The 23515-nt window shown below is 51.4% G+C and overlaps 4 protein-coding genes across 4 annotated transcripts; 1 reads left to right on the forward strand and 3 right to left on the reverse strand.

Annotated features, from left to right (window-relative positions):
- Positions 1-372: 372 nt before the first annotated feature.
- Positions 373-3506, reverse strand: TGME49_293510 (poly(ADP-ribose) polymerase and DNA-Ligase Zn-finger region domain-containing protein). Its single transcript, XM_018782195.1, has 2 exons — positions 2546-3506; positions 373-2245 (listed from the first exon to the last, which is right to left on the reverse strand). The coding sequence occupies exons 1-2, from the start codon at positions 2863-2865 to the stop codon at positions 1387-1389; spliced, it is 1179 nt and encodes a 392-aa protein (XP_018638621.1). The 5' UTR covers positions 2866-3506; the 3' UTR covers positions 373-1386.
- A 139-nt stretch (positions 3507-3645) lies between these two features.
- On the reverse strand, positions 3646-5307 carry TGME49_293520 (hypothetical protein; the record flags this gene model as incomplete). The annotated part of the gene is made up of 2 exons (XM_018782196.1): positions 4712-5307; positions 3646-3867 (listed from the first exon to the last, which is right to left on the reverse strand). The coding sequence occupies exons 1-2, from the start codon at positions 5153-5155 to the stop codon at positions 3646-3648; spliced, it is 666 nt and encodes a 221-aa protein (XP_018638619.1). The 5' UTR covers positions 5156-5307.
- On the forward strand, positions 5154-11217 carry TGME49_293540 (hypothetical protein). The gene is made up of 6 exons (XM_018782197.1): positions 5154-7018; positions 7553-7868; positions 8440-8536; positions 9070-9158; positions 9803-9923; positions 10429-11217. The coding sequence occupies exons 1-6, from the start codon at positions 6126-6128 to the stop codon at positions 11052-11054; spliced, it is 2142 nt and encodes a 713-aa protein (XP_018638620.1). The 5' UTR covers positions 5154-6125; the 3' UTR covers positions 11055-11217.
- Positions 11218-11675: 458 nt separating this feature from the next.
- Positions 11676-22583, reverse strand: TGME49_293550 (hypothetical protein). Its single transcript, XM_018782198.1, has 9 exons — positions 19973-22583; positions 19428-19509; positions 19275-19322; positions 18473-18622; positions 17614-17689; positions 16965-17019; positions 16043-16149; positions 14666-14756; positions 11676-14255 (listed from the first exon to the last, which is right to left on the reverse strand). Exons 1-9 carry the CDS (start codon positions 19999-20001, stop codon positions 12245-12247), a joined length of 2649 nt encoding a protein of 882 aa, XP_018638618.1. The 5' UTR covers positions 20002-22583; the 3' UTR covers positions 11676-12244.
- Positions 22584-23515: the final 932 nt, after the last annotated feature.

Genomic DNA, 23515 nt, shown 5'->3' on the forward strand with positions numbered 1-23515 from the left:
GAAGAAACTTCGGACCTTTGTGTAATGGAAAACCCTTACGCAGCGTTTCTCTATCAGAAATGCTGGAAGCTCTGTCTGGACTATTTCGGGACTTCGAATGGTTTTTAATCGACTACTCTGATACGACTTTCCCGATGATAGAACAAATATAGTTGTTCCTTGATTCAACAAGCGACGGAACACCACACAGATCCGCCAGTGCCTATGCTGCCCCCTATACAATGTAAATTGAGATCCCGCAAGGCGTGGGCCTAAATGAAGTATGAGTCAAGCAGCGTGAGATTCTATTTCTCGAGGCAACCAGAAGGGTAGAAGTTCTCCTCTCGCACTCCGTCCTCGATCTCAACAATGGTTTCTCTGTAACGGTTTTGCTTGCCAACCGGTAAAACATCGAATAGCCAGTGACTCAGCGAGCACGTCGCGATCCGTTAAACCTCAAACCATCACGGAGTTGCCACAATTACCACTCGTTCACTGAACCAGCAACGGATGCCGTTGCCTCCGTTGCTTCTTCCCACCGCCTGAAAGCATGTTTTCCTCTTCGAATCAAGGTGTGTCGACAAGGTCGCTTGAAAGTATTTTACAGCTCGGCAACGTGCCCCCCCAGGAGTTGTACGGTGCCGAAGTTTTTACTGTGTTGCAACCACCAAACGCAGGCCGATACTGCTGCCACAGACACTGTGGGAACTGACGAAGTTGTCAATAGCCAAGAGCATTAAACGTTGGGGATGCTACCAAGTGTCAGATCCTACAAACTCTTCCTCCCTTTATGCGCCCTGGGTCAATTGCTTCTCACGCGCCTTCTTTCAGTCACATTATTACCATGTCTAAACACAAGACATCTCCTTCCGCTTACCCTAACCACGATTGCCCGATATCACTTCACACGCACAGTGGTTGAAGGGAAATACCAGGCGTTAACGCACATAAAATACATGCGAGCAGGCTACCACCAGGTGGTCATTAGGGAACTGCCAGTTTTGTCTATTCGGTCTTCTTCAGGATTGAGGAAAGACGTTTTTACTTCTTTTTCAATTTATCTTCATCTTCTCCAATGAACGAAGCTTCGTCTGATACTTGCGTTAATTCGCAAGCCTTCAGTGACTCTCTTCCGGGTCCTCCTCTGCTGTCGGCTACGTACGTTTCCGACCAACAGCATGCGAGCTTTTGTGTGAAGGAATGAAACAAGAGACGAGATGTTGGCAACCGCTTGTCTTCGTCGCGTTTTCAGCAGTATACTTGCAGAAACGAGACACACTGTTTTCGACATGTGCTTCTTCCACGTAGACATGTATCCCTTGTTGCGGAACTTGTTTTTCACGTTCAATCGTTCTGGTATGCACGCAACAACTGAAGCGCTCCTTCACCGCCACTACTCTTCCCGTTTCAGTATTTCTTCCAAGGCAGGCGTACGACGTCTTTGCTCTTGAATGTGCATCGGTGGTAGTCGCCTTCGCTATCCATGAACCCTGGGCAGCTGTACACACCGCTGTTGTGATCGAAACGTAGGAATCCCTCGTTGCATTCAGGACACTTCGGTACGGCTCCCATCACTTCTCCTTCTGCCACTCGCTGGACGAGTTCTTCTTTCGTGCCACTCATCCTCTGGTTGTTGTGGCGTAGAATTTCCTTCAGCCTTGACATTGTCGCTTTAGATGCTGACTCTGCAGCGACTGCAATCGCGTGCCGTTGTTCTGGCGAGAGTGGTCCCTCACCTCCCCCAACTTCCGTCTTTGCCTTTTGGCTTGGTCGTTTTTTCGGACTGCCCACAGCTTCGCCTGGAGAAAACACACGCGTGGATTGTCCTTTCGCCTTCTTGCCGTATGCCGCTTTCAGTGTCGCTTCGACCCCTTGGTGTGTTCCTGTCGGCCGTTTTCCACTGGCTTTGGCTGGATGCTCGCCTTGAGCCTCTTCCCTGGGCTTCTTCTTCGACGGCAGCTCCTCGTTGTCTGTCTCCTCCTTCTCATTCCTCTTTGACTGTCTCAGAGTTTTCTTCTTTTTCTCGAACGCTTGCGAGGCCAGATATTTAGCGCTTTCGTCAGCTCGTTCTGCGCCGAGAAACGTGTCATCAGTTGGAGCTTCTGGGTCACTGTGGCTGAAGGGCTTGGGCATCTTGTTGTTGCGCACGGCCTCAACGAACTGGCGCAGCTCCCTCTGATCGGTTTTTGATAATTCCCTCCAGCCAACGAAAAGTTCCGCGTCGTCAACATGGGTTCGCCACCACTGATTCGAAGTCTTGAATTTCCTGGAATGGAAATCAACCAAAAACGTCTTATACAGGAAGGTGGCTTCACTGGCAAATCAAATCTGTAGTTCACAGACCGTGTGATTTCCATCAAACAGGAAATTGACAACCGATGAAAGCACGGTACCAGGTAGAGGAACGTGATGTTTGGCGATTGACAGAGTACGCGTAATCGCAAAATAAGTCCATCTGTCCAACAAAAAGTAGCCGGTACATACCCTAACGGTAACACATATCTACACGTACAGCAGCGTGTTCATTTGCTTGATGCCTGCGTGACGCTCGAGACGAGGGTCGTACCTGAAGCAGTTAGCGTGACACCATCGCGGAGCCTCGGCAGCAATCGTTCTCTGTTTGCTGACGTGAACGTCCTCAGTGTCTCCCAATGAAGGCTCGGCAAATGGCTGGCTCGTGGCAAGCCGCAGTTGACCTTTCGGAATCGAACTACTGCACACCCGACAACGCGCTCGCCCACTGGGTGCATATTCACAGTGAAAGACGATTTCCTTCGCCGGCATTTTTGAGGAAGTACAGACAGCTGAGTTTTGATGGCACCGAAATAGTGAGACAATTGGACGAATGACGGAGATGAAGCCAGTGGTCAACTTCAGTCTAGACATACCCGCAGCCACGAGCAAGCCGACAGGTGACACAGAATTAATGCCCTATACTGTCATTGCTTTGTTTCCAGTTGCGCCTTTTTTGTCGCAAGACCCTCATACATCTGCGTCGATGTGTGCATAGGCTGGAAGAACGAGAAAATGGGAACTTTTATATCGGGAGCGCAACAGACTCGCAAAAAGTCATGCGCAAACCCACTGGCGATCCAGTGGGCTCCGACTTCGTCCACTACGATGCAACAGAACCGCGTCACAGCCTTCAAGCGAGTAAGGCGTTCCTCTCTCATGATGAGCGACGGACTACGTCGGCACGAGGAGAGAGAAGAGAGAGAAATTGCGGAAAGGCGGATTGAACAGAATGTTATCAAGCAGAGAGGGCAAAGAAGTCTCACGCTCTGCTTCAACGGGCGTAGCAGCAGCGCTAGTCACGCGAGGCTTAGCGTGAACAGTCGCGAGGGATGGGAAACCTGAAGGGCGTTGGCTCTCCCGACTAAGATGATGAAAGAGCAAGAGGTGTGCTCCAACGAAATTCAGGCCACCTGTCTAGTTGTTTGGGTTTTTTCATCAAACCTGAAAGCGGAATCCTCCAATCAAATTCTCACAGGGAACTGAGCTACTGTAGCCACAAAGTTGCGATATACGCTCTGTCAAGAAATCTTGTCAGCCATAAAATCCTCACCTCTGGTGACGGCAACCCTCGTTCCCATTCTGTTCCTACGAATCCCGTACCTGTAACAGGAACTTCAGTGTTGCAGGGCGCTCTACTTTATAACACGCAGATCACTCACAAAAACCGCCCGCGATGTTGCCACAGGAATCATCGCCGGAAACTAGCCTGTCGAACACATTTCTGTCCTCGGGCTCCACGAACAGAGTCTGCCTTATAAATGTATACGTTTCTTTCTTAGTAGAACAAGGAAAAAACTTCAGAGGGTCTTTTTTTAGGAATTGAGCGCCAGTTCCGGTGGTAACACACTCGAACGGAATGCTTAACAGGGGGACCTGGAAACAGACAAAGAAAGATGGCTGTATTCATTGAATTACAGCTGGCACATCATTGGTACACTTTGCACGTATCGTATCACATGAATGAATGCGTTTCGCTACGATCTCACGTTGACGACATTCTGTCTCAACGATAAAGCAAGGAGACTGCGTCTAAAGGACCCCAGGTGACATCTCTTTCGTGCACAGCAGAATGGCACCACATGAGTGAATGCGCTTCGCTACGGTCTCATGCCGATGACATCATATGAGTTAACAGAGTCAACTCTTGCCACGTTGCCACACAAAAAGTGATATTCCTGTTGGTGAAGATGGGTATGCTATCACCACTAATCAAGCATCACAGTTTGTTCTAAATGTGTTTAGTGTCGTTGTTTCACTACCACAGGTAGCAACAAACCGGAATAAATACTCACGTTGGCAACGACATCCACATCGTTCGTGCCAGAGCCACAGTGTTACGTCCCCACTTGCATGACCAGTTAAATCAGTTGACAGCCACCAAAACAGGTGCGAGAGTTGAACAAAAGCTGCAAAGAAGAAGGAGCAACGAATCATACATACATCTGTGCGTTCACGAGACCGGCGTGCGGCATCCGATCTCCCTACGGTCGTGTGTTTCAACTGTGGTTCCGCTCTCCTAGTTTGTGGCCTAGCTTCTGCCACATTGACGATGGGAATCCTGCTTTCGGCAACAACATCCTGTTTTGATCGGACCCTCCCCCGTCGACAGGACCTGCTGCACATCCGTAGAACGTGGGGAAGACAAACCCTCCCAGTCTGACATCTCTTTCATGCATTGGTCATCTCCGACACACCCGTAATAAAACAGCATAGTTACCTTCTCCAGTACAGCCAAGAGTTGGCTTTCAGAAAACAACAGCTGCCCCAGAAAGCCTAGCAAAACGAGTGACGCCGACTCTTTCCCCGGGACGCAGTAGGGGCCGCCGACAGGACCCCATTGTTGCACCTGGCCATGCTTCCACGGTTGACGAATTAGAATTGGGTATTTTGACTTTTTTAAATGGCACTGACTCCAGGGCATCTTGACAACTGCGAGCGATCCCTTGTATAATGCGTCGTGCTCCAGTGGGATGTACCCCGAACGCCAGTCGAGGTCTAGCTGCCTAGGTAAGTTGTCTTGCAGATTTCGGCTGCATGTGTCTGGCTTTTTGCGCAGTGCGTCAACCGTCCAGGGCGCTGGCAGCCACTCGATTTCCGATGAAGCCCACGGGATCAGATCGTGACGCAAGCATAGCCCGAAAGCTCGATGCTTTCCCACCATTCTTTGGCTCTACGGAATAGCATCCATCGAAAAACGGGCTGAAAACGAATCCCGCTTGTATCGGTATTCCGTTTGTATGGCTGGGACCGCCTCAGCTGCCGCTGGGTAGTTGGCAACCGCACGCGGATGCGACAAGACAAAGAGAGTGCCGGATTGAACAGATTACGGCTTTTTCTTTTGTCTCGCAACTCGGTTATTTTTCGCTTTTTGAGTCTGTCCATGTACTCCGGCGTTATTTTCTGTGGACCAAAGGATTCGGGCCAATCTACTATCTTCCTGTCGGTTGGGCCCCTTCCTCTGCATTTGAACCGGTGAACGGAGTCTTTCTTAAACAGTCCTGCGGTGGTTCTTCGCAGACCACTGCTTTCCAGCGCACAGTGAAAGTGGACTTCATGAACCAGCACTGACTTTCCCGAAAGCTCTCTTCAGAGGCCGAGCTGGTTTGACCAACATTTAGCCTTCACGTCCGGTGAAAACCAACCGGGTCCTCTTGTGGGCACGCTTACTTTTTGAGGAGTAAACGCGGTGTCCTCGCTACCATCTACCAGCAAAACAGTCTTTCCTCATTAAACGCTCAGTCACTCAGTGTCTTCACCTATACTAAGGGGTACGCGTTCCGGCCTCCACTCCCGGCCCTCGCATTAGTTACGAAGGACCTGCGTCGCTCTTCCCGGTTTTTACATGTTGGTTCCTCCCTTTTTTGTGATCGATGGCAAACTCTTTTTTCTGACTCGTCTCTCTCCACTCTCACCACTGAAACCTAAACTTGCATCCAAGCAGCTAGACTTCGACCGTTTCGCTGTCGGATCAACTTTACTTTCACTCACTTGCCTTTTGCCGCTGCAACCACTCGTGTCTACTCACCTCGGTTTGCCCCCGTTCGCGAGCACGGCACGCGACAGCGAGGTGTCGCCGTCGTCGGTCCGTGACTCATCTCACCTGTTTCCAAGAACCCATAAGGCGACCAGCAATGCGAAAAATGCCTCTCTCTTCCCATTTAGGTCCTGGTGGACCTCACTCTTCGTTTTCCTCACGCACCGCGAAAAGGTTTTCTCCCGAGGACTCCAGGACTGCAGGTGACTCGAACAGAGCAGCACAGATGTCAACACCGTCACTGGGCGGGTGCCGACTCTCAAATACTTCAAGTGGCTTGTCTTCTGCCGGCGACGTGCGGTTGCCATTAAATCCCCTTTACCCCTTATCACACGATGGAGGCTACCATCCTGACCTCGCTCTACACCTGGCAACGAAGCAGGTTCTCAGAGAAGAGCCGGTGCGTCCCCCGATTCTACGACCGAGCTTCAAATTCGACCCGGCAGCTTCTTTCGTTTCGCATGACGGGACTGGGGCTGGAGAATCAAGCGGAGAGGAATGCGAGCGCTCCAGATGCGAGAAGCCACCCTGTGCGGAGACCGACGTGGATCTCTCGGGTAAAATTCGTCTGGCGGTACATGTCGACAACAGCTCTTTTTCTGGACCGTCTAAGGCTTTTGAGAACCGCGAGAAGCCGCAACAACGCGCGGCGGAATCCAAGGACATTTCCCCTGAGCAGGAACTGACTTCACCGAGGACCGCAGAAAGGACCCCTGCTGCAGGTGAGGCTCCCTCGACGCATGCAGCCCCTTCGGTGCGACAAGGGCAGACTGCTCTGCCGTACGGCAAGTCGCCTTCCACGGCTTTGGCCACGAGAATGCGGTGCCGTAATGTTCTCCTTTGCTACGCCCTTCTCGACCCGTATAACCAGGGATACATCGATGTCCAGGAAGCCTGCGACGCCATCGGGAACATTCACAAACAGGACAAAGATGTCGCGGAACTCCTTCTGGCGCAACTCCAAGATATGACTGCTTACGTGTCCAACAGGTACATCACAGAAATGTGCCTTCTGGATTCAACGAGAGAAAACGGCACTTTACCCGTGTGTTTGTTGAAGCCTCTTCTACGCCCAGCGGATCGCGGGGCACGGGCATAATTCCAGTGCGAACTATGTGCCTGCCACGAGTGACTCTGACGCGTTCCTGCTTTGTGTGTGTGAATAAACAAGGGGGCGCTTTTGCCTGTACTTGTCTGACGCAATCGTGACACGTTCTCTTTCTTCGGTCATTGCGCGCTTCAGCATCTGGGGTGGTGAACAGACGTTGCGGCGACACGACCCAGACACTGCCTGCTGTGTGCCTGATGACCTACACTCGATCTCCAGCAATTCCTTGCCACTTGCTAAGCTCCCCAACTTGTCTGTCTGCCTCGGCAAGGCTGTGTGTGTGTGCGCGCGCGCCGCTACTCTGCGCGTCTGGTCTCGCTGTCGTTCCCAAACTTCCCAAACTACCGAATCGTTTTCGCGCTCCAGTTTTGAGAGACAACCAAATGTTTTCGGCCTGTCTTGCTCGCTCGCCGCAGAGGTGTCATTGAAAAGCAGGACTTCCTCGCTCAAGTACTTCGTCGAGTCGAGGCAGATTTGGCGGGGTCGACGCCGTACCACTGTCTGAGGAGCAGCTCGAACCCGGTGGCGAATGCTTGGCATAAAGGTCGACCATTCACGACGTTACAGAACCGGCGTTTTTACCAAGGCAAATATGTCCCGAAAGGCGTCCAAATCCATCTAAAGCAAGCAGATGGCGATGGAGACTTGATTCAGTTCCACCTGAGGAGGCGAGGGGGTGGCGGGGTGACTCTCCAGGAAGACAGGCCTCTGCCCTATCAAGCAAAACCCCGGGTAAGGCGGGAGGTAGGATGAAGCCAAGCCAATGCAGAGAAAAGGGATGTCCCGACAAAAGCACACCGACGCTTGGTGTATGCACGGTGTCTCGCTGAAAGGGGATGAAACCGGAGGCGCCGACATAGAGGACTGGTGAAAATGTGCAGACCAAGGCAACGTGAGAGAGGAGATGACAACAATTCCACAGTGTAGATGGAAGGAAGCAGCATGTGTCAAAGAGTAGCTCTAGTGGTAGTCGTTCATCATGAATTTGGTTCCCCGTGAGAGCAAGTAAGTCGAAGTCTCCCGCACTCTCTGTCGCCTTTTCCTCTAGAACTCCAGGATAGCACTGTACCATTTGTTGGCTCCTGAAAGTGGTATGCAGAAGCACAAACACTCCCCCTTGCTTCGAGTTTATCGATCAAGATCGAACGACGTCCACTTCAGTACACACAATGTGGGAGAGCGAGGGAACGGGGCATCTTCTTCGGTTTTCTTTCAATCTGGGAGTTTGGCGGACTTAGTTATGTCTTCTTGGCATGCCGCAATCGAACGTTTTTTTTATCTTGTTTCACCTTCTTTCTCTCAGGCCAAGGGGACGTTGGAGGACCACATCCAGAAGGGACTCCTGCGGCGCATGAAGAAGCTCGCTCAGATCAAAGAGGACATCCTGACCAAGGAAATGGGTAACGGAAAGCGCTGAACATTAGGCAGCGTTTGCGTTAGGAATCTCTGCCTGTGCACGCGCCGCCTTTACATCTATTCGTGGTCCACTGACAGTCCTTTGGGAGATGGAGCGCCACGAGATAAGCCCGCGAGTACTGTCGTCGTTCGATCCCTCTCGATGTTGGGGCTCAGGCATTCGACCAATAGAAAAAACGTGTGGAGCTTCCGGATTTTCTCTTTGCTCGTGCTGCTCTCGAGGCGGTGGGAGTGAAAGCGACACGTAGCGGCCAAAGTTCCACAGTCTCGCGGTTTTTCTCCCTGCTTTTCAAGTCCGTAGCTCGTGTGTAGCATACCGCACACAGTTAGTTGCTGGGACGTGGTTTGGTCTGTCTCCGGTGGCCAGCGAGGAAGAGTAACTTCCACGACGCGAGTGTGATTAGCATCATCCCACTGGGAGGTCTCGGATCCGGTTAACACAGACCATCGAAACCTGATCCATCAGTCGAACTCGTAACGTGTTTTGCATGTGGACTTGTGTCTCTGATGCTGCCAGTCGAGTGCACGTTCCATCCTAAGACCACTCCACTTCCTCCAATGGGGAAGCCGTTTCCGTCGAGAGAGACCGTTCGGAATATGATTGAGGTGAGTTCCTCTGTCCTTCGCCAAAACCCGGAGTTTCAAGGAATTTCCTTCGGCCTGTCTCTGCCTGATCAACACGCAGCGTCATTTCCTCACGCCTGTCTCCTTACAACTTTCTTCCGCTGCCCACGGGTGCTGGCGTGGACAGTCGCTCCGTGTGGCCGCCCAGGAGGGTCATAGGCCCCACCGAGTTTCGTAATCTCACAAGTGCATACAGATTGTTAGTGAAAAGTGAAACGGCTTCTAGGTGGGAGGAGTAGTGCGATCGCCGCTATCTTCAGGAGATTGCTTCTTTCTGGCAACGTCTGATTCCACAATGTATCGTCTCGGCCACATAGTGCTTCTGCGTCACTGGTGACTTTCATTGCTGCTTTCTTCATTTCCTGCCCTTCAACTGTTCCGCGTTTTTCCCACGAAAACACTGAAGCACTGAGACGGGGGAAACAAGAAAGAACCTTAATAGCAGAAAACACCACACGCGACGAGAAGCATTCCGACGAGACCCTAGACGCACCATACACGGACACCTCTTTTCTGACAAACTTCCTTCCGGTTCTCCCCGTTCGTAGAAACCCTTCATTCGTGTTCACTTGTGGTTGGGCGAGCTGAGCGTTTTTTTTCGTGCTGCTCTTGTTACACCTCTGCAGCAACAGGAAAAGGCGAGAATGCGCAACAGGGTTTTCATAGAGCACGAGCCGGGAAACAGTGTAACTCACGAATTCTCCCTTCCTCCTGAACTGACTGAGGCAGAGAAAAAATCGATTCGAGGTGAGCTGCAATAGAAGGACGCCAGGGATCCATCCCCCAGACAGTAATGTTCTGCATCTAAATATGAATGTACTGTTCCCGACCGACGTCGCCGTCTCGATGTTGCTGTACTCCGCGAACGTGCTGACGAACACACATTGGAAGGACACGCCGTAGTCTATCCTGGGCATCTGGTCCAGGTCTGAATTGATTTGCGAACACTTCCTCACTTATACACGTGGTTGGAGACCTGATACCAGACGAACGAACTTGTTGGTTTGCGCCGTAACCGTGGGTTCCCGTGTCTGCGAGTTTATCACGATAGAGGAGCGCAGAACGATGACTTTGTGGCCTCAGTGGCTCGCGACAAAACGATTGCTGATTGACACAGCTCGAAGAAGACACGCATTCGTCGTTGGCCGAAACATACGTCGCAGGAGTGACAGCGAGCAGAACGTCAAGGCGGTACGTTGCGTGCGTAGACACTCGACAGAGGGTTTTTCTTATCGTTCTTTGTGTGCCTCAGGAGACCTTCGCAGCGACTGGAGTTTGCCAGTACAAGAACCAGCAGGCGACGATTTCTTCACTTGGGTCGTGCACACAGGCGATTTGCCGACGAAGCGGAGAGAGGCGCCAGCTGCGTGGCGGGCTCGTGAACTTCCGCAAGTGCCGCCAGAAGAAGTGGAGTTTGTTGGGCAGCCACTTGATATCCCGCCCCTCCGTCCAGAAGACATCCTGGGGCTGCCGCAGAGGCAATCGCAAGCGGACGAACCTGAGGTCCCACTATTGCGGCCAAGCCAGCCGGTACGGCGCCCGGAGCAAGGCATGCCATGTCAACAACAGAGGGCTGCAGCTCCTGTTCCGGTCGGAACCACGCTGCTTCAGGCTCCGTATGTCACTGAGACAGAACGCAATTACAGAGACGACCCCTTCGCGTCTGCAGACTGGAGGGCTGAAGAAGACCCACTTGCAACTCAGTTCGACGAGTTTGAGAAAAAAGGACCTCTACGTTTCGATGCGCTTCCGGCGTACTACCGCCAGTCTTTGCAGAAACTGGCTGCAGCCGCAGACGGATCGAATCGTCGGCCGACACAGAAGGAAAAAGATGCAAAACTGCAAGAGTGTTTGAAGATTCTTGAGGAAGCTTGCTGACGGGTGTGCGTAGCTCCTCTCGGGGCTCGCTTCTCAGACAGGGAACCCGGCGGAGCACGCTCTCGAGCTTCGTCGTCGGAGTCAAGAGACGCCTCCTGTGGGAGCCCACAATACCACACATAACACTGCTTCATGGAAACCAACGCAGAATTCTACATTCGCCGTTCTGTTTCGACTGCTTCCTCCGGTGCGAGGAAGCCCACACTGAATCGAAGAGCACACAACGCAACTGAACGTTGTGTCGACTTCGCTGCAGACCCACACGCTTCCTAAGTTGCAAGAATCCCTACGTTTTTCACCGAATCAGACACACTAGCGCGACAGGGAACACTACATTTTTATCCGGTGACAACGTCCTGTCTACATCCTTAGTGTCTCGTAGAGTTCGAGCATCTGCGAACTTTTGCAGAAGCGTTGCAGAAACAGAAACCACACGTAGGTGTGTCAGTTACGAGACCCGGGAGACTCTGGTTCTAGAACATCTCTTTCTACCTTCCAAGAGGCCAACCGAAGATTCGGTTTTTTTGCTCTCGCTGGTAACACGAGTGACCACACAATCACATGTACTGGCGCTTCAGTTTAGCTGACCCCTGCGACCCTATTTAGTTGTGAGATGCTTACCGAATTCTTAGTTTGCCTTTGTCTCTGAAATGCGCCAAACCTCCACAAAATCGTCTCCAGTGAAAAAGACATCAAGGCACACACAATCTACCGAAACGATGCCTAGTTTTACTAGCCGGTAACATGCGGATTTCCGGGCATCGATGCGCCCCCTGTGGATTCCTTGCATGAGACGCAGACCCGTTCGGCGTCGTCTGCTGCCTTCCGTTCGTCTCTACCTCTTCGAATATGCGATTCTTTCAGGAATCTCGTACCATCGTTGGCTGTGATTCTCAGAGCTCAGATGAATGTGTGTGGCAGCGACGCCACGTCCAATTTTTTACTCTCGGTCAAACAGGCTGCCCTTTTTCTCTGCCAGTGAATCTACCTGTGGAAAACTACTCAATGACGGTTTTTCTACGTTGTGTCCCTGGTGCCTATTCCCAGCATACTTTGACCGTTTTCTGCCACCGGACTGTCAGCGTCGCATTCTCTCGACCACAAGCAGCCAGCCTGTCGCTGGCTACACGCTAAACCATTTCTGAAGGAACCAGACAATTCAGGCTGAGGTTTTTACGACAAACAGTTTTTCACCGCCTCATTCGGGAGATGTCGAGTGGGGAGACACGTTGTCGCGAGTGGTAGTCGCTCTCTTCTTCATCGAAAAACGCCCGTCCGTCTTGACTGCACACGCTTCCGTCTCCTTCCCAGCTGCCGCGGGAAGCGACAGAAAGCATCCGCCTCGGTCCGAAAATCCCCGTTGAACTCCGTGCGGACGCGAGGGGAGAGGCGAGCGTCCGGCTCAGCGATCTTGCGAAGGTACCCGTTTTTCCGGAACCCGGGCGTGACGCGCGGTTCCTTCCGTTGGCCCGTGAGTGCGATGGGTGGCGGCCCCTAGGGCTTCGTCGCCCCGGTCGCGGGGACTCGACCGTGCCTAGGAAAGTTCTGGACTCGAGGCGGGTTAATGACGCACGCGGCGAAGACTGTGGACTGGGAGCTACCGACCGAACTAGCGGGCTAGCCACTGTTCGAGACGCAAACCGCCGCACGCCTCCCGCGCCTCCCGCTTCGTAGTAGTACGGAGAGATCGGCGGCGGGGCTGGAGTCACCCGCTCTCGCCTCTCGATTCCCCGTCCTGCATCCGCGGATCCGCGGACTGGCGAACTCGCGTCGGTCTCTGATTCGCGGAACCCTGTGTCTTCTAGCGAGACTTGATCGGAGAAGTCGGTTTCGCCTTCGTCTCGCACCGATGGCGCAGCCGACGGCGCAGCCGAAGTCTCGTCCGCCTGCGTGTCGGCAGTCGATTCGATGCGCTCGAGACGCGACGCGAAGTCTGTTCGTCGAGGGGAAGTCCTCTCCTCTCCATCTGAAAAAGTGGCCGCGACGTCGACTTCTTCGTCTTCCTCAACCCCCAGCCTCTCCGTTTTCCTCGCCCACGAACCCTCAGAGGTGTGCGCTGAGTGGGCAGGCCGGCTAAGCACGTCTCTTCTTTTCGCGTCTCCTCCAAACCGACGGGGTGTCTCGCCCTCACTGAGGTCGACTCCGCCGTCGCTTCGAACTCGCCTCGGGTACTCCATTTCCGCTCTTCCATTCACTCTTCGGGACTCTGAAAACCTCTTTCTTGCCGTCGCCGCTGGCATCCCATTTGTGCGACGGGTGTCTTTGCTTTCTGTAGCTGCAGCGCTCCTTGACAAAGCCCGCCTGTCTCTCGGCAAAACATCTGGTCGACTTCGGACTTCTTCGTCTTCGAGTCGCTCTCCACGCTGCATCGTCGACCTTCTCTCCTTCACCTCCCTGCGATCTTCTCGACCTCTGTCTTCCCTCTTCCTGTCTTCTCGGCCTCTGTCTTCGGACTTTATCTCTTCTCGACCTCTGTCTTCCGGTTTTCTCTCTTCTCGACCTCTGTCTTCAGGTTTTCTCTCTTCTCGACCTCTGTCTTCCGGTTTTCTCTCTTCTCGACCTCTGTCTTCCCTCCTCCTGTCTTCGCGTCCTTTGTCGTCTACTCTGAAAAGGTCGGGAGCCCGTCGACTCGGTCGTCGGCGCTCATACTCCTCTTCGTCGCTCTCGGATCTCTTGTCGTTTCTCCTGATTTTTCTTGACTCGTCTTCTCTTTCGCTTTTGGCGGCCATCACGCGAGGAGGCCCTGCTCGGTGAGGCAGTTGGTGAAGAGCCGAGGCACCTGGCTTGCCTCGCTGTCCGTTCAGAACCGATTTCCGCTTGCCGTCTTCGCCTCGATGTCGAGAAAACACGATGGCGCCTGTTCGCTCTCCGCCTGGCGCTTCTCTCCCCGCTACTCGGGACACGCCGTGTTTGTCTGCTTTCTCGACTTGCTCATCTGCCGCGCCCAATAGCTTCGTCAACACACCTTGAAACAACGAAAGACTCTCCTTCTTCTTGGAGTCCCGACGGTGTTTCTCGTCCTCTTCACTATCCCGCGCTTCCTGCCAGGGCGGCTGCCACGCGCATTGACCTCCCCGCTCGTCGGCCTCTACCTCCCGGCTCTTCGCCGGACGCCTTATATACGGAGAACGTTCAACGCCGCGGCGCCCCCCGTGCTTGTCGCCCTCGTGTGCACGAGGCCAGATAACCATGCCTTGCTGTCTGTGGAAAGGTGGGACACAGAGAGTAGTGCGAGGCACCAACTGAAAAAAAGGCGACGAAGAACTCTGTGTCATTGAGGTGGAGAAACGAACCGCCTGGTGTAGGGGAGACGCACCATACACTATCAAAGACGCGCAGCAGTTAGCTGTGCATGCACAGATTCTTCCTGGAGCCACAAAGAACTCAGAGCCACTTCCCTATGTCAACGAGCGCACATGACTCCTTCCTCAGCTGTACTCACCACCGCTGCAGGTTCACTACGAGCGAAGAATCCGCCCGACTCTAAAAAGTGAGACAGCAGCTAAACGACCACGTAAGATGCTGCTTGCGGAGTACCGCTGCCGGAAGCCATCTAGAGAGACAGAGACCGATATAATGAATTGAAGAATCCGAGTTATCCTGTTCCTTACGCCGAGTCGAAGGATCCCACATGACGGGCTTTTCGGTCCTGAGCACCTGTTATATCTGCGATAGGATCTTCGCGTTCTCCGACACCGTAACCTGGAAAAGACACGCACACCGCCGTCCAAACAATTATTCGTGGCGTTGACAGACAGACCGAACTAGTCCTTAAACACTAACGTGAGGAAAGAGACTGCCAAAGTGAAGATCGTCACAAAGATAAACCCCTATCAAGACCATCTCCGTTGATAAAGAGAGACCGACATAGGTTCTCCGCAGACACCGAAAATAGCCAACAGAGCACCGCACTTGACACAGAAGGTCGCCATACGCAAACTTATCGCAGACGGACTCATTCGCCTACAGACAAAAATAAACATATATATGTATATACATATATGAAGGTAAATCTGTAGCCGACATAAATATCTATTTATACGCATGTTTAAATATATATGGATATGCATAAACATACATATATATATATATATATTTATATATATATATATATATACGTGTACAGTTTTACGTAGATCTATGGAAACTCGTACACATGAGGAAATATGCATATATATATATATACTCAACAACTGGACGTAATGCACATTTCCAAATACCACCACATATCGTGGGTTTCTTAATTCCCAGGTGGGCTTGGAAAGAGAGCTTGGAGAGCAAAGACAGGACAAAAACAAGTCGCTGCGTTGGAGCAAGCGTCATCAAGACTCTCTCATGCGTGGTAACAGAGGTCACCCATTCACGTATGCATGCATTGAACAGATTAAACACACGGACGTGTCTCCCAACGAGCGAGAGACACTCATGGGGGACAGTAGGATCAGAGAAGTGCGAAAGGCACTTCACGCGACACGAAGGAGACTACAGAAGTCTGGCTGATGAGTGCACGTCGGGGTTTCCTCACGGTTCGATTCAGTTCATCCACCCAAGCTTGCAATGTAGAATCCGCTTCTCTCCTCAAAAGAGAGACACAACCACCCTCTCCAGACATGGACCCAGCTGTGTGCTGAGCAACGCAAACCCTGGCCTCTGCTCAACGAAAATAGATTTGGCAACGCTCTATTTATAGTCGCTGGTACGAGTTGTTTTACGTCTTGTGTGCGGAGACAAATGTAACTTGTGTTACCTTTAGAAAGCGATTGAAACGCCACGCATCGACGTAACAAAGACTAGACACCCCTGATGAGAGAGACATCCCCATTTCACCGAGCGTCAAACAGTTTCGAAACCCTCGTGCAAGATGCTGGGACTCGCGTGTCTCCAACAGTGTGCTCGTCGCCTTTCCACGGCGCTACCATCGTTGCTGCTTGCTGTGAGAAAGCAGACAAATTCATTTACGCAAAAAGGTCTTGAAGAACGATATTTACCGTCTTGAATCCAGTGTCCGAATCGACAGATCCCGCGAAGCCGCTTCGTCTCGTCGGCGAAGATATCCCTCTGAAAGCGCAGTTCATCCAGTTCGCTGTGAAGTATCCTGTGCATGCAGCAGCAAAAAGACAGAAACAAAGTCTCTACACATCGACCCCGTTCCAGGTGGTGCCACGAAGTAAACTGAGTCCCTAAGCGTACGCCTAGTCCTTGGCGTACACAAGGTACACGTGAAGAGCCAGCACGTTCATACGAGCTGTGAGAATAGCGCGATGTCTTCCGGGAGAAAGTTTAAATTAAATTTTACATTGATGTATTCTAATGCTATTGAAAAACGTCTGATGTTTGCTATTAGATAAGGAGGTCGTACTTTAGGAGCTCAGGTGACTTCCTCTGTAAGTGTGCTACCACGCATGAACACGACACTGAACTTAACACTCCAGTGACGAGGTCAAGCAAGCGGTCCCTTCAGTCGCAGTCACGCTGCTGAAAAACGATGAATGCTTGTGTGCAAAGAGGTCGTTATGACCACGGAAACCACGCGAGTCCAGTCGCCAAAAGGATCCCGGGAGCACGCACGCATACAGGAGGAACCAGCCCCGCGAGGACCATCTAAGTCAACCTGTGTCCACTTGCACACGATCCGTTACATATCTTTGCGAGCACAAGCGCCGCAACACAGTTGACTCTTCCTCAACGCGTTCACAAGGCGATAAAGTTCCTCTGAGACTGCTGAACGTGGTGGATTTCAGCATCCGACTCCACTTCGGCTATGTTCTGGAGGGATTACACGGATTCCTGTGTTCACTTGTCGACGGCCCAGAGGCGAGATGGATCAGGACAATCACCTTCATCTCTTCAATCAAAACTTCTCCGACATCTAGTACGCAAAGCACAGCCCCGTTTTGACCCGAGACTCACCAGATCACTCGCTGAAGATCTTTAACTTGACCGAGGAGACGAGACTCCGCGTAACCTGGAAAAAGATATATCAGGAGGCAAGTTCGTCCATGTGAAGTCGTCTGAGTCTGCAAATACACCCTAGGCCACGGGACCCCCTACGGACAAAACGGATTCGTCTTCGAGGGGGATCTTGTTTTCAGCAAGTGTAACGGTTTTCACTGGAGACCCCGTTGTCTTTTTCCGCGCCAGATCCGGACTACGCGCCAGTGTTCGTACCATTCGCGAGAGTCGCACTGAAAGAACGTTCAACCTGCCATTCGGCACGGCGGCTCTAGAAAAGACTCAGACGCACCCGTGACCCATCCAAGAAACAACCACAAGACATTCCTTCATGTCTTAAGCCAGCATTTTAACTCTCGCGGTACAGACACCGCAGAGAAGCTCGCGTGACACCTGCTGAAACCACGGTGTCATCCATTCTCCTTTCACGTCCCCTTACATCGTGAACAGTAAACTGTTTGTACTTGTGAATGCAAAAGTCACGAAAGGTGTTCTCAGTGCCACTCACACGATTTCACTTGCGTCTGTCGAACCGTTCCCTCGTCTCATGTCGTGAGCGATTTTCGATTCAAATGCATTCTGGCAGAGACTGCCACCTTTCCCTCACCTTGGGCTTCCATAACCATCGAGTCGTAACGCAGACAAATGTCGTCGATGTGACGTTGGAGACGGCGCTCGGTTTGCTGGGCATACAGGTGTACAGATACTCAAAGCAAAAGCGTTCTGAGAAACCTCCTATCAGATACGTGAACTTCTTGCGATGACACACGCCCTACACTCTTTCAGGCATCTATGTTCATGTCTCCTCATATGTATATATATATATATATACATATGCTCAATTGACTAGCGATATCCATATGCGTGCATTACTTCCTTTTCCCACGTAGACTACCTCACATATACATATGCATGCATATATATATATATATATAGTTTTTGTGTGAACAGTGGCTAGCTTTACAGATAGATGTACCACCCTATTTTTTTTCTTCTTCGAAGTGGTGGCTGTCGAGATAACGCGTCTCGTTTCCCTTCTGTTTCCCCGTGGGTTTGTGTGTTGAAAGATAAGAAATGCCACTCCCTTCGTTTGCTTGGCACCTCTCTTTTCAGCATTCGTGCTAGCGAAGCACGGGCGGTTCGGCAGAATGGACGTTTCCATTTAGCGAGAGAAAAACGAATCTCTCCCCTCCGGCCGTGGAGTTCATTTACCACAAGGAAGCCGAGAATCCGAACTCTCAACATTTTCTTACCTTCCCTCATTCGTGGAGTATGTCTGCGAGAGGGTACCCCACAGTCTATACGGTATACGGATTCATCCCTTTCTGGCACCTCCCACCAGATTCACCCGGGCCTTCGTCCTACGTATGTGAAGAAATATGTAGTGATCTTTGAATGCCGGTTCGTTAGTTCCAGTGAAAAAAGAGCCTCACAAATACCAGACCTTTTCTCTTCATCTTGCGTACCTGAATTCGACGACAGTCTTCCTCGTACTCGAGCAGGCGGAGGTCGAGTCCTTGCTTAAACAGCAAAAGCGTTTCGTCAAACTCTCCAATCACTCTACCATCTTCATCTAAATAAGGTTCAATGAACGCGGCCAGCTTCGCTTGGTCCTCCTGCAAGTTAAAGAGTGCCCACACACGTTCAATTGCGACACGCATGCACGCCACTCTCGAGCAAGCAGTCGGTGTGTTTTCAGAGACGCTCACGAGCTAGAAACCATGGCGTCGTCATTTCATTGACGCGATCATCACCACCATCAAGACATTTACAGAAAACAAATAGATACATATATATATAAACACACATATATCCGCATACGCGAATGCGTGCATCTATAGATACACACACATGCACATATCTGGAACTATACACTGGACTTACAACGGGATAAACCATTGTTTTGGATAGAATTCCGTTTAAACCAGCATAGTACGTTCCAAACTACTATTCAGCGAGCAGCTCTATTCGGAAGCATGCGGCGAACGCGGTAGAGCGGGGGCGTTCCTTCAACTTTTCAAATCCGTGGAACGTACTTCCACGCAGCCCCCGCCTGAAGAGGACTGGAAACGAGAAGCACTCTTAGCTGTTCGCGGTGGAATGCAGTCGTTAAAGACTCGCCGAACAGCATTTTGGAAACAAGGGAGACACGCTTAGAAATGATCCTGTCTCAGAGACGAAGAACCCAGGACGACGGTCCTGACCGCGTGAAGTGTTGTTTTTTGATCTGGAAAGTTTACACAAATCCCGTTTTTCTCTCTCACTCACCAAGAGAAGACTGTGCTCCGCAGTGATCTCCGCTAACTGCTGTTGATACTGAAAAGAAAAGAAAAAATGCGCGCGCATTCTCTTGAGGAGCGTCCGACTCTCACTGCAGTGAACAGCGAGTGGAGTCTACGTAACTCGTTTGCAAAAACATACGGTTCCAATCGATAGTGTGAAGTTCGAGTCGAGGGCGCCGACCAGTCTCACGGCGGTGATGTCTTCGTCGCTTGTGTCCTGCCTGTCACGCCACGGAAACAGCTGTGTTTGAAACGTTTGGATGGACAACCCATAAGAATTAAGGATTCGTTCTCGCCGCCTCCTGCCAACAGTGACATCCACGACTGATTCCCGTTTTCATCGAGCACAGGATCTGAGAATCTCCTATTGACCGATATCGCTCACGTGCACAGAGACCCGACCTACAAGTCAGGAGTCAGGAGAATACACCAAGGTTCAGCTCTTTGTCTCCGCCGAACTGCGGTGCATTCTTACGTTTCTTCGAGTTTTTTCTTTATCGTTCGGACTTTCCTTTTTTCATCTTCAAAAGGAGTACGCTCACGTCGACGGCGGGGACTGCGTACACTCGGGTTGTTGCACGTTTCTTTTCGTCCAGTCGACTGATGCACGGCTCACTTCGCTTTCCCGTTGAAGCGTCGTTCGAACGATTTCAGAAATCGAACGGTACCCTTTCTCCCTCTTACCAAGTCGACGAGAGCAGCGGTCTCTGCATTTGCGAGAGCGAGATTTGGAGGTATCATCGGCTGCTGGGGTGCAGCTCCCACAGTCCCGGGCGGCCACGGGTACGCGGGCGGAGAAGCAGAGAAAGGAAACTGTGGAACTTGAGCAGGCGTAGGCACCCCCATGGATGCAGGAAAAACGGAATCGACTCCCGTCCCCGGGGTACTCTGCGTGCCTCTCGAGAAACTCGTCATGCTTCAGAGTCGATGTCTTTACGAGAAAACGACACGCACGAAAGCCACGAATTCAACGCTGGTGGAGGAAGGTCTGTGATAGTCACTTCTTCCCCACCGAGCAATGACAATTTTGCTCTTTTTAGAGGTCACGGTCAAAGGGGGATTCGTCTGCACACGCACTGTTCACGCGTTCGCCTGTCACGGCCAGCGGGGTGCACAGAGGCCTCAACAGGGAACCGAAGAAAAACGAATCGGCACAGAAAGTGACACAGAAGACTCTGAATCACGAGAAGAAACAGCGACCGCGACCGCAGTTAGAGACACGCAGAGCCTGTCCGAAATATGTGCATGTGTTTTGTCAACAGACAGGTGTTTGTCGAAAGTTGGAAACCCCCTGCGTTGTAACAAACACGCCATTCTCCACCACGGGAGGACCAGCTGAGAACGCGGGCGTTGCTTTTTCCTGGAACAAGAATCCACACCTGGTATTTGAGAAAGTTTTACATTCACCTCTACCGGAGACTGCGTCCAATTCCGCTAGCCCTCACGGCTGAAAGAAAAAGGCGGTCGGATCCGAAGAACAAAGATTTTCAAGATTTACGCAGAGAGCCGGACTCGGGGTGCATACTCCCCAGAAAGAAGCATGGCGCACGAATTCGGTGCTGGCAAGAGCTCCTTTTTCTCCTCTCCTTCATATTCTTGTGTCGGCAACCGAGAACAACGAAACTGTCTGTTTCGCGACGGAAAAATCCGGGAAATCTGCCGGTGAAACGGAATTCGGTGAACACGGGGGTTTACGCCCAAAAGCTTTGCACACAAGGATTGCTGCGCCCACAGTTGACTACGGAAAGGCTAAAGTGCTTTGTATCGTGCAGAGTTGCCAGAGGAAACGGGTTCGCGATAAAGAAAAGCGTTTCTCTGTGCCACATAAAAAACTTTGTGTTCGTGAGAAAAGGATCACCGTGTGGAACAAAGAGGTAGAGGTGAGAAGACAGACGAGTGGCCGAAAGAAGGGAGACACGAATATGCGGGACAAATATTGAGCACATGTCAATCTGGTTTGTGTACGGCTTTTAAAGACCGCTTGGGCGGCAGGTTACACGAACTGCAAGTTTTGAGGACGCAAACGGGACCCCCAACACCGCAGTTGAGAAAGCGACGACTGGGAAACACCGGATCGAAGGACGCAGTGAGTTGCGCTGTGTCGAGGAAATAAACGCTTCGTAAAGCGGGCTCATTTCTGTCCGAAAATCGAGGAAAAACTCACAGGTAGGAGGAGAACCGGTTGTCAAACCTCAGACAGCGTCGCAGCTCATCGAGCGTCCCTTTTCTCGGGAGCGAAGCTTTCTCAAAAAAAAACGTGGCGCCACACACGAGTCTCTCAGGATCTGAAAAACCCAGGAATTCCAGATAGAAACTGAGAAAGACCAAAATCTCCAGACTAGGGGTTTCTTGCGGTCCGAGTCTCCACAAAAAGCTACTTTTCCCGCGAAAATTTGACCTTTCTTGAGGAGCACCAGCTCGTTGCAAGGTTCGGTCCGCAACTTGAGTCCGACGTAACGCAGCCACCCGAATCTCCACAGAGTTGCGGGGAAAGGGGTCTCAAAGGAAAGTTTTTCCCTGCGTCGTTTCGGCGCAGACCAGCTGACCTTTCGTGTGGCTTTTAACGAACTGCAGAGACAAAAGTTTCGTCAAACTCGTGGAGTAGTGGAGAGCTGGCAGACAACAGGCTCCGTGCCACAACCGAATCCGTCATTCGAGGAAGACAAAAACGGAGGGTTCACGAGGAAAAAGCGAAGTGGTAAACTGATGGAGTTTTCCAGAAAGCTGTCTTCAAAGAAGCGGCAAAACTTGTGCACTGTTGTCTGCAGTTTTTTTGTGCGTTCGATGTCTCGCAAAATCTCAAACGATTTTGAGAACCGTTTCGTGGCAGGACAAGCAGTTCTTACCGGTGGCAAGGCGAGTCAGAAACACATGTCTTTTTTCGTTCCAATGTTCACCGAAGATCTTCTTGAAAAGAATGTTCGCGTACCGGCCTCTTACGTGGATTAACGTATCTCACTGACTGCAGTGTTGCGCTATCCGAAATGTTTCTTTTTCCCTTCTAACATCCTCTCTGCTCAATACTTCTTGGAGAGGGGGGCAGAGGCTGCTCTCGCGTTGGAATCTAAGATCGAAGCGGTTGAGCAGAGGACGAAAAAAGTGGATGTAATTTCGGCCAGGGAAAGATTTTGGATGCATTCATAGCGAAATCAACTCGCGCTTAGTTCAAAGCGTCGTTTCCGAGTACTTGACATTAGTTCACAGAGTGTTGACAAAAAAACGAATGCTTCTGAATTTTCTTTGAGTGGGATTGTGGTGCTCCGACTGCTACGGTCCGACAGCGAAACTGGTCGTCTTTTTAGTTTTTCTGGGGTAGCGTCGTACCCATAGTTCAGCGCCGGAGTTTGTGACCCTTGGCTATTCAAGATCCTTCCCGTGAGGAAAACCTCTTCGTACAGCTCAGAGATGGGAGACATAGTATTCCGCACCTTTCCACTCTTTACCTCCGTTGTCGATTAATGGCTAACAGAAAATGTGCTACGGAAACTCGTTACCAGGGAACATCGGATACGTCGAATTCTCCAAGTAGCGAAGGTGCCAGGTATGATGTTGCAGAAAGGTGGTTTATAGTGGCTGCAACACTGTAGAAACTCATTTGTCCCCGTGGAAGCCATTAGGCAAACCCCTGGATCACCGAAGGATGCTGGATAAAATAATGACACAGAACGTGGCTCAAGGAGCTAGTTCAGAACGCTCGGTATGTGTGTTTTGGGAGGAAGCCCTTTGTTTTCTGTGACAAACGATAGCTTATTAGAGCGACTACTTGAAACGGAGTTGAGCTTACAAACGAATCTGAGCGCCAATTCCTTTTCTGCATGGTACCACTTTCTTAAGGTGCGGAAGTGAGTTTGGATTGCAGATGGTCAGGTGGAGAAATGAATGGCCCATCCGGTGGCGTGGATGGTTACTGCTTGGCAAACAAATAAAAAATCGAGCATCAGCGTCTATAACCTCGCTACTGACCGACATTTCCGTTAACGCACTAACGGTGGACGCACATTTCTTTCTGTACTTTCCCGTATAATGTCCAGGGGGTCAACAAATAGGCGTTCCGTTTTTAACAAGTTCTGCATCAGGTCGTGGAGACGCACGGAGCCGTTTCCCTCGGTTTCCCACAAGTGCTTACTCTAACGGAACCCCGCGGAATGCTTGGCGTGGAGGAGCCTTGAAGAGCACACAGCTGAGAACACCGAACAAAAGAAATCGCCTTCGTGGTCTTGTGTGGCC

Source organism: Toxoplasma gondii, chromosome Ia (genome assembly GCF_000006565.2).
Source record: "Toxoplasma gondii ME49 chromosome Ia, whole genome shotgun sequence".
Taxonomy (NCBI): Eukaryota; Apicomplexa; class Conoidasida; order Eucoccidiorida; family Sarcocystidae; genus Toxoplasma; species Toxoplasma gondii.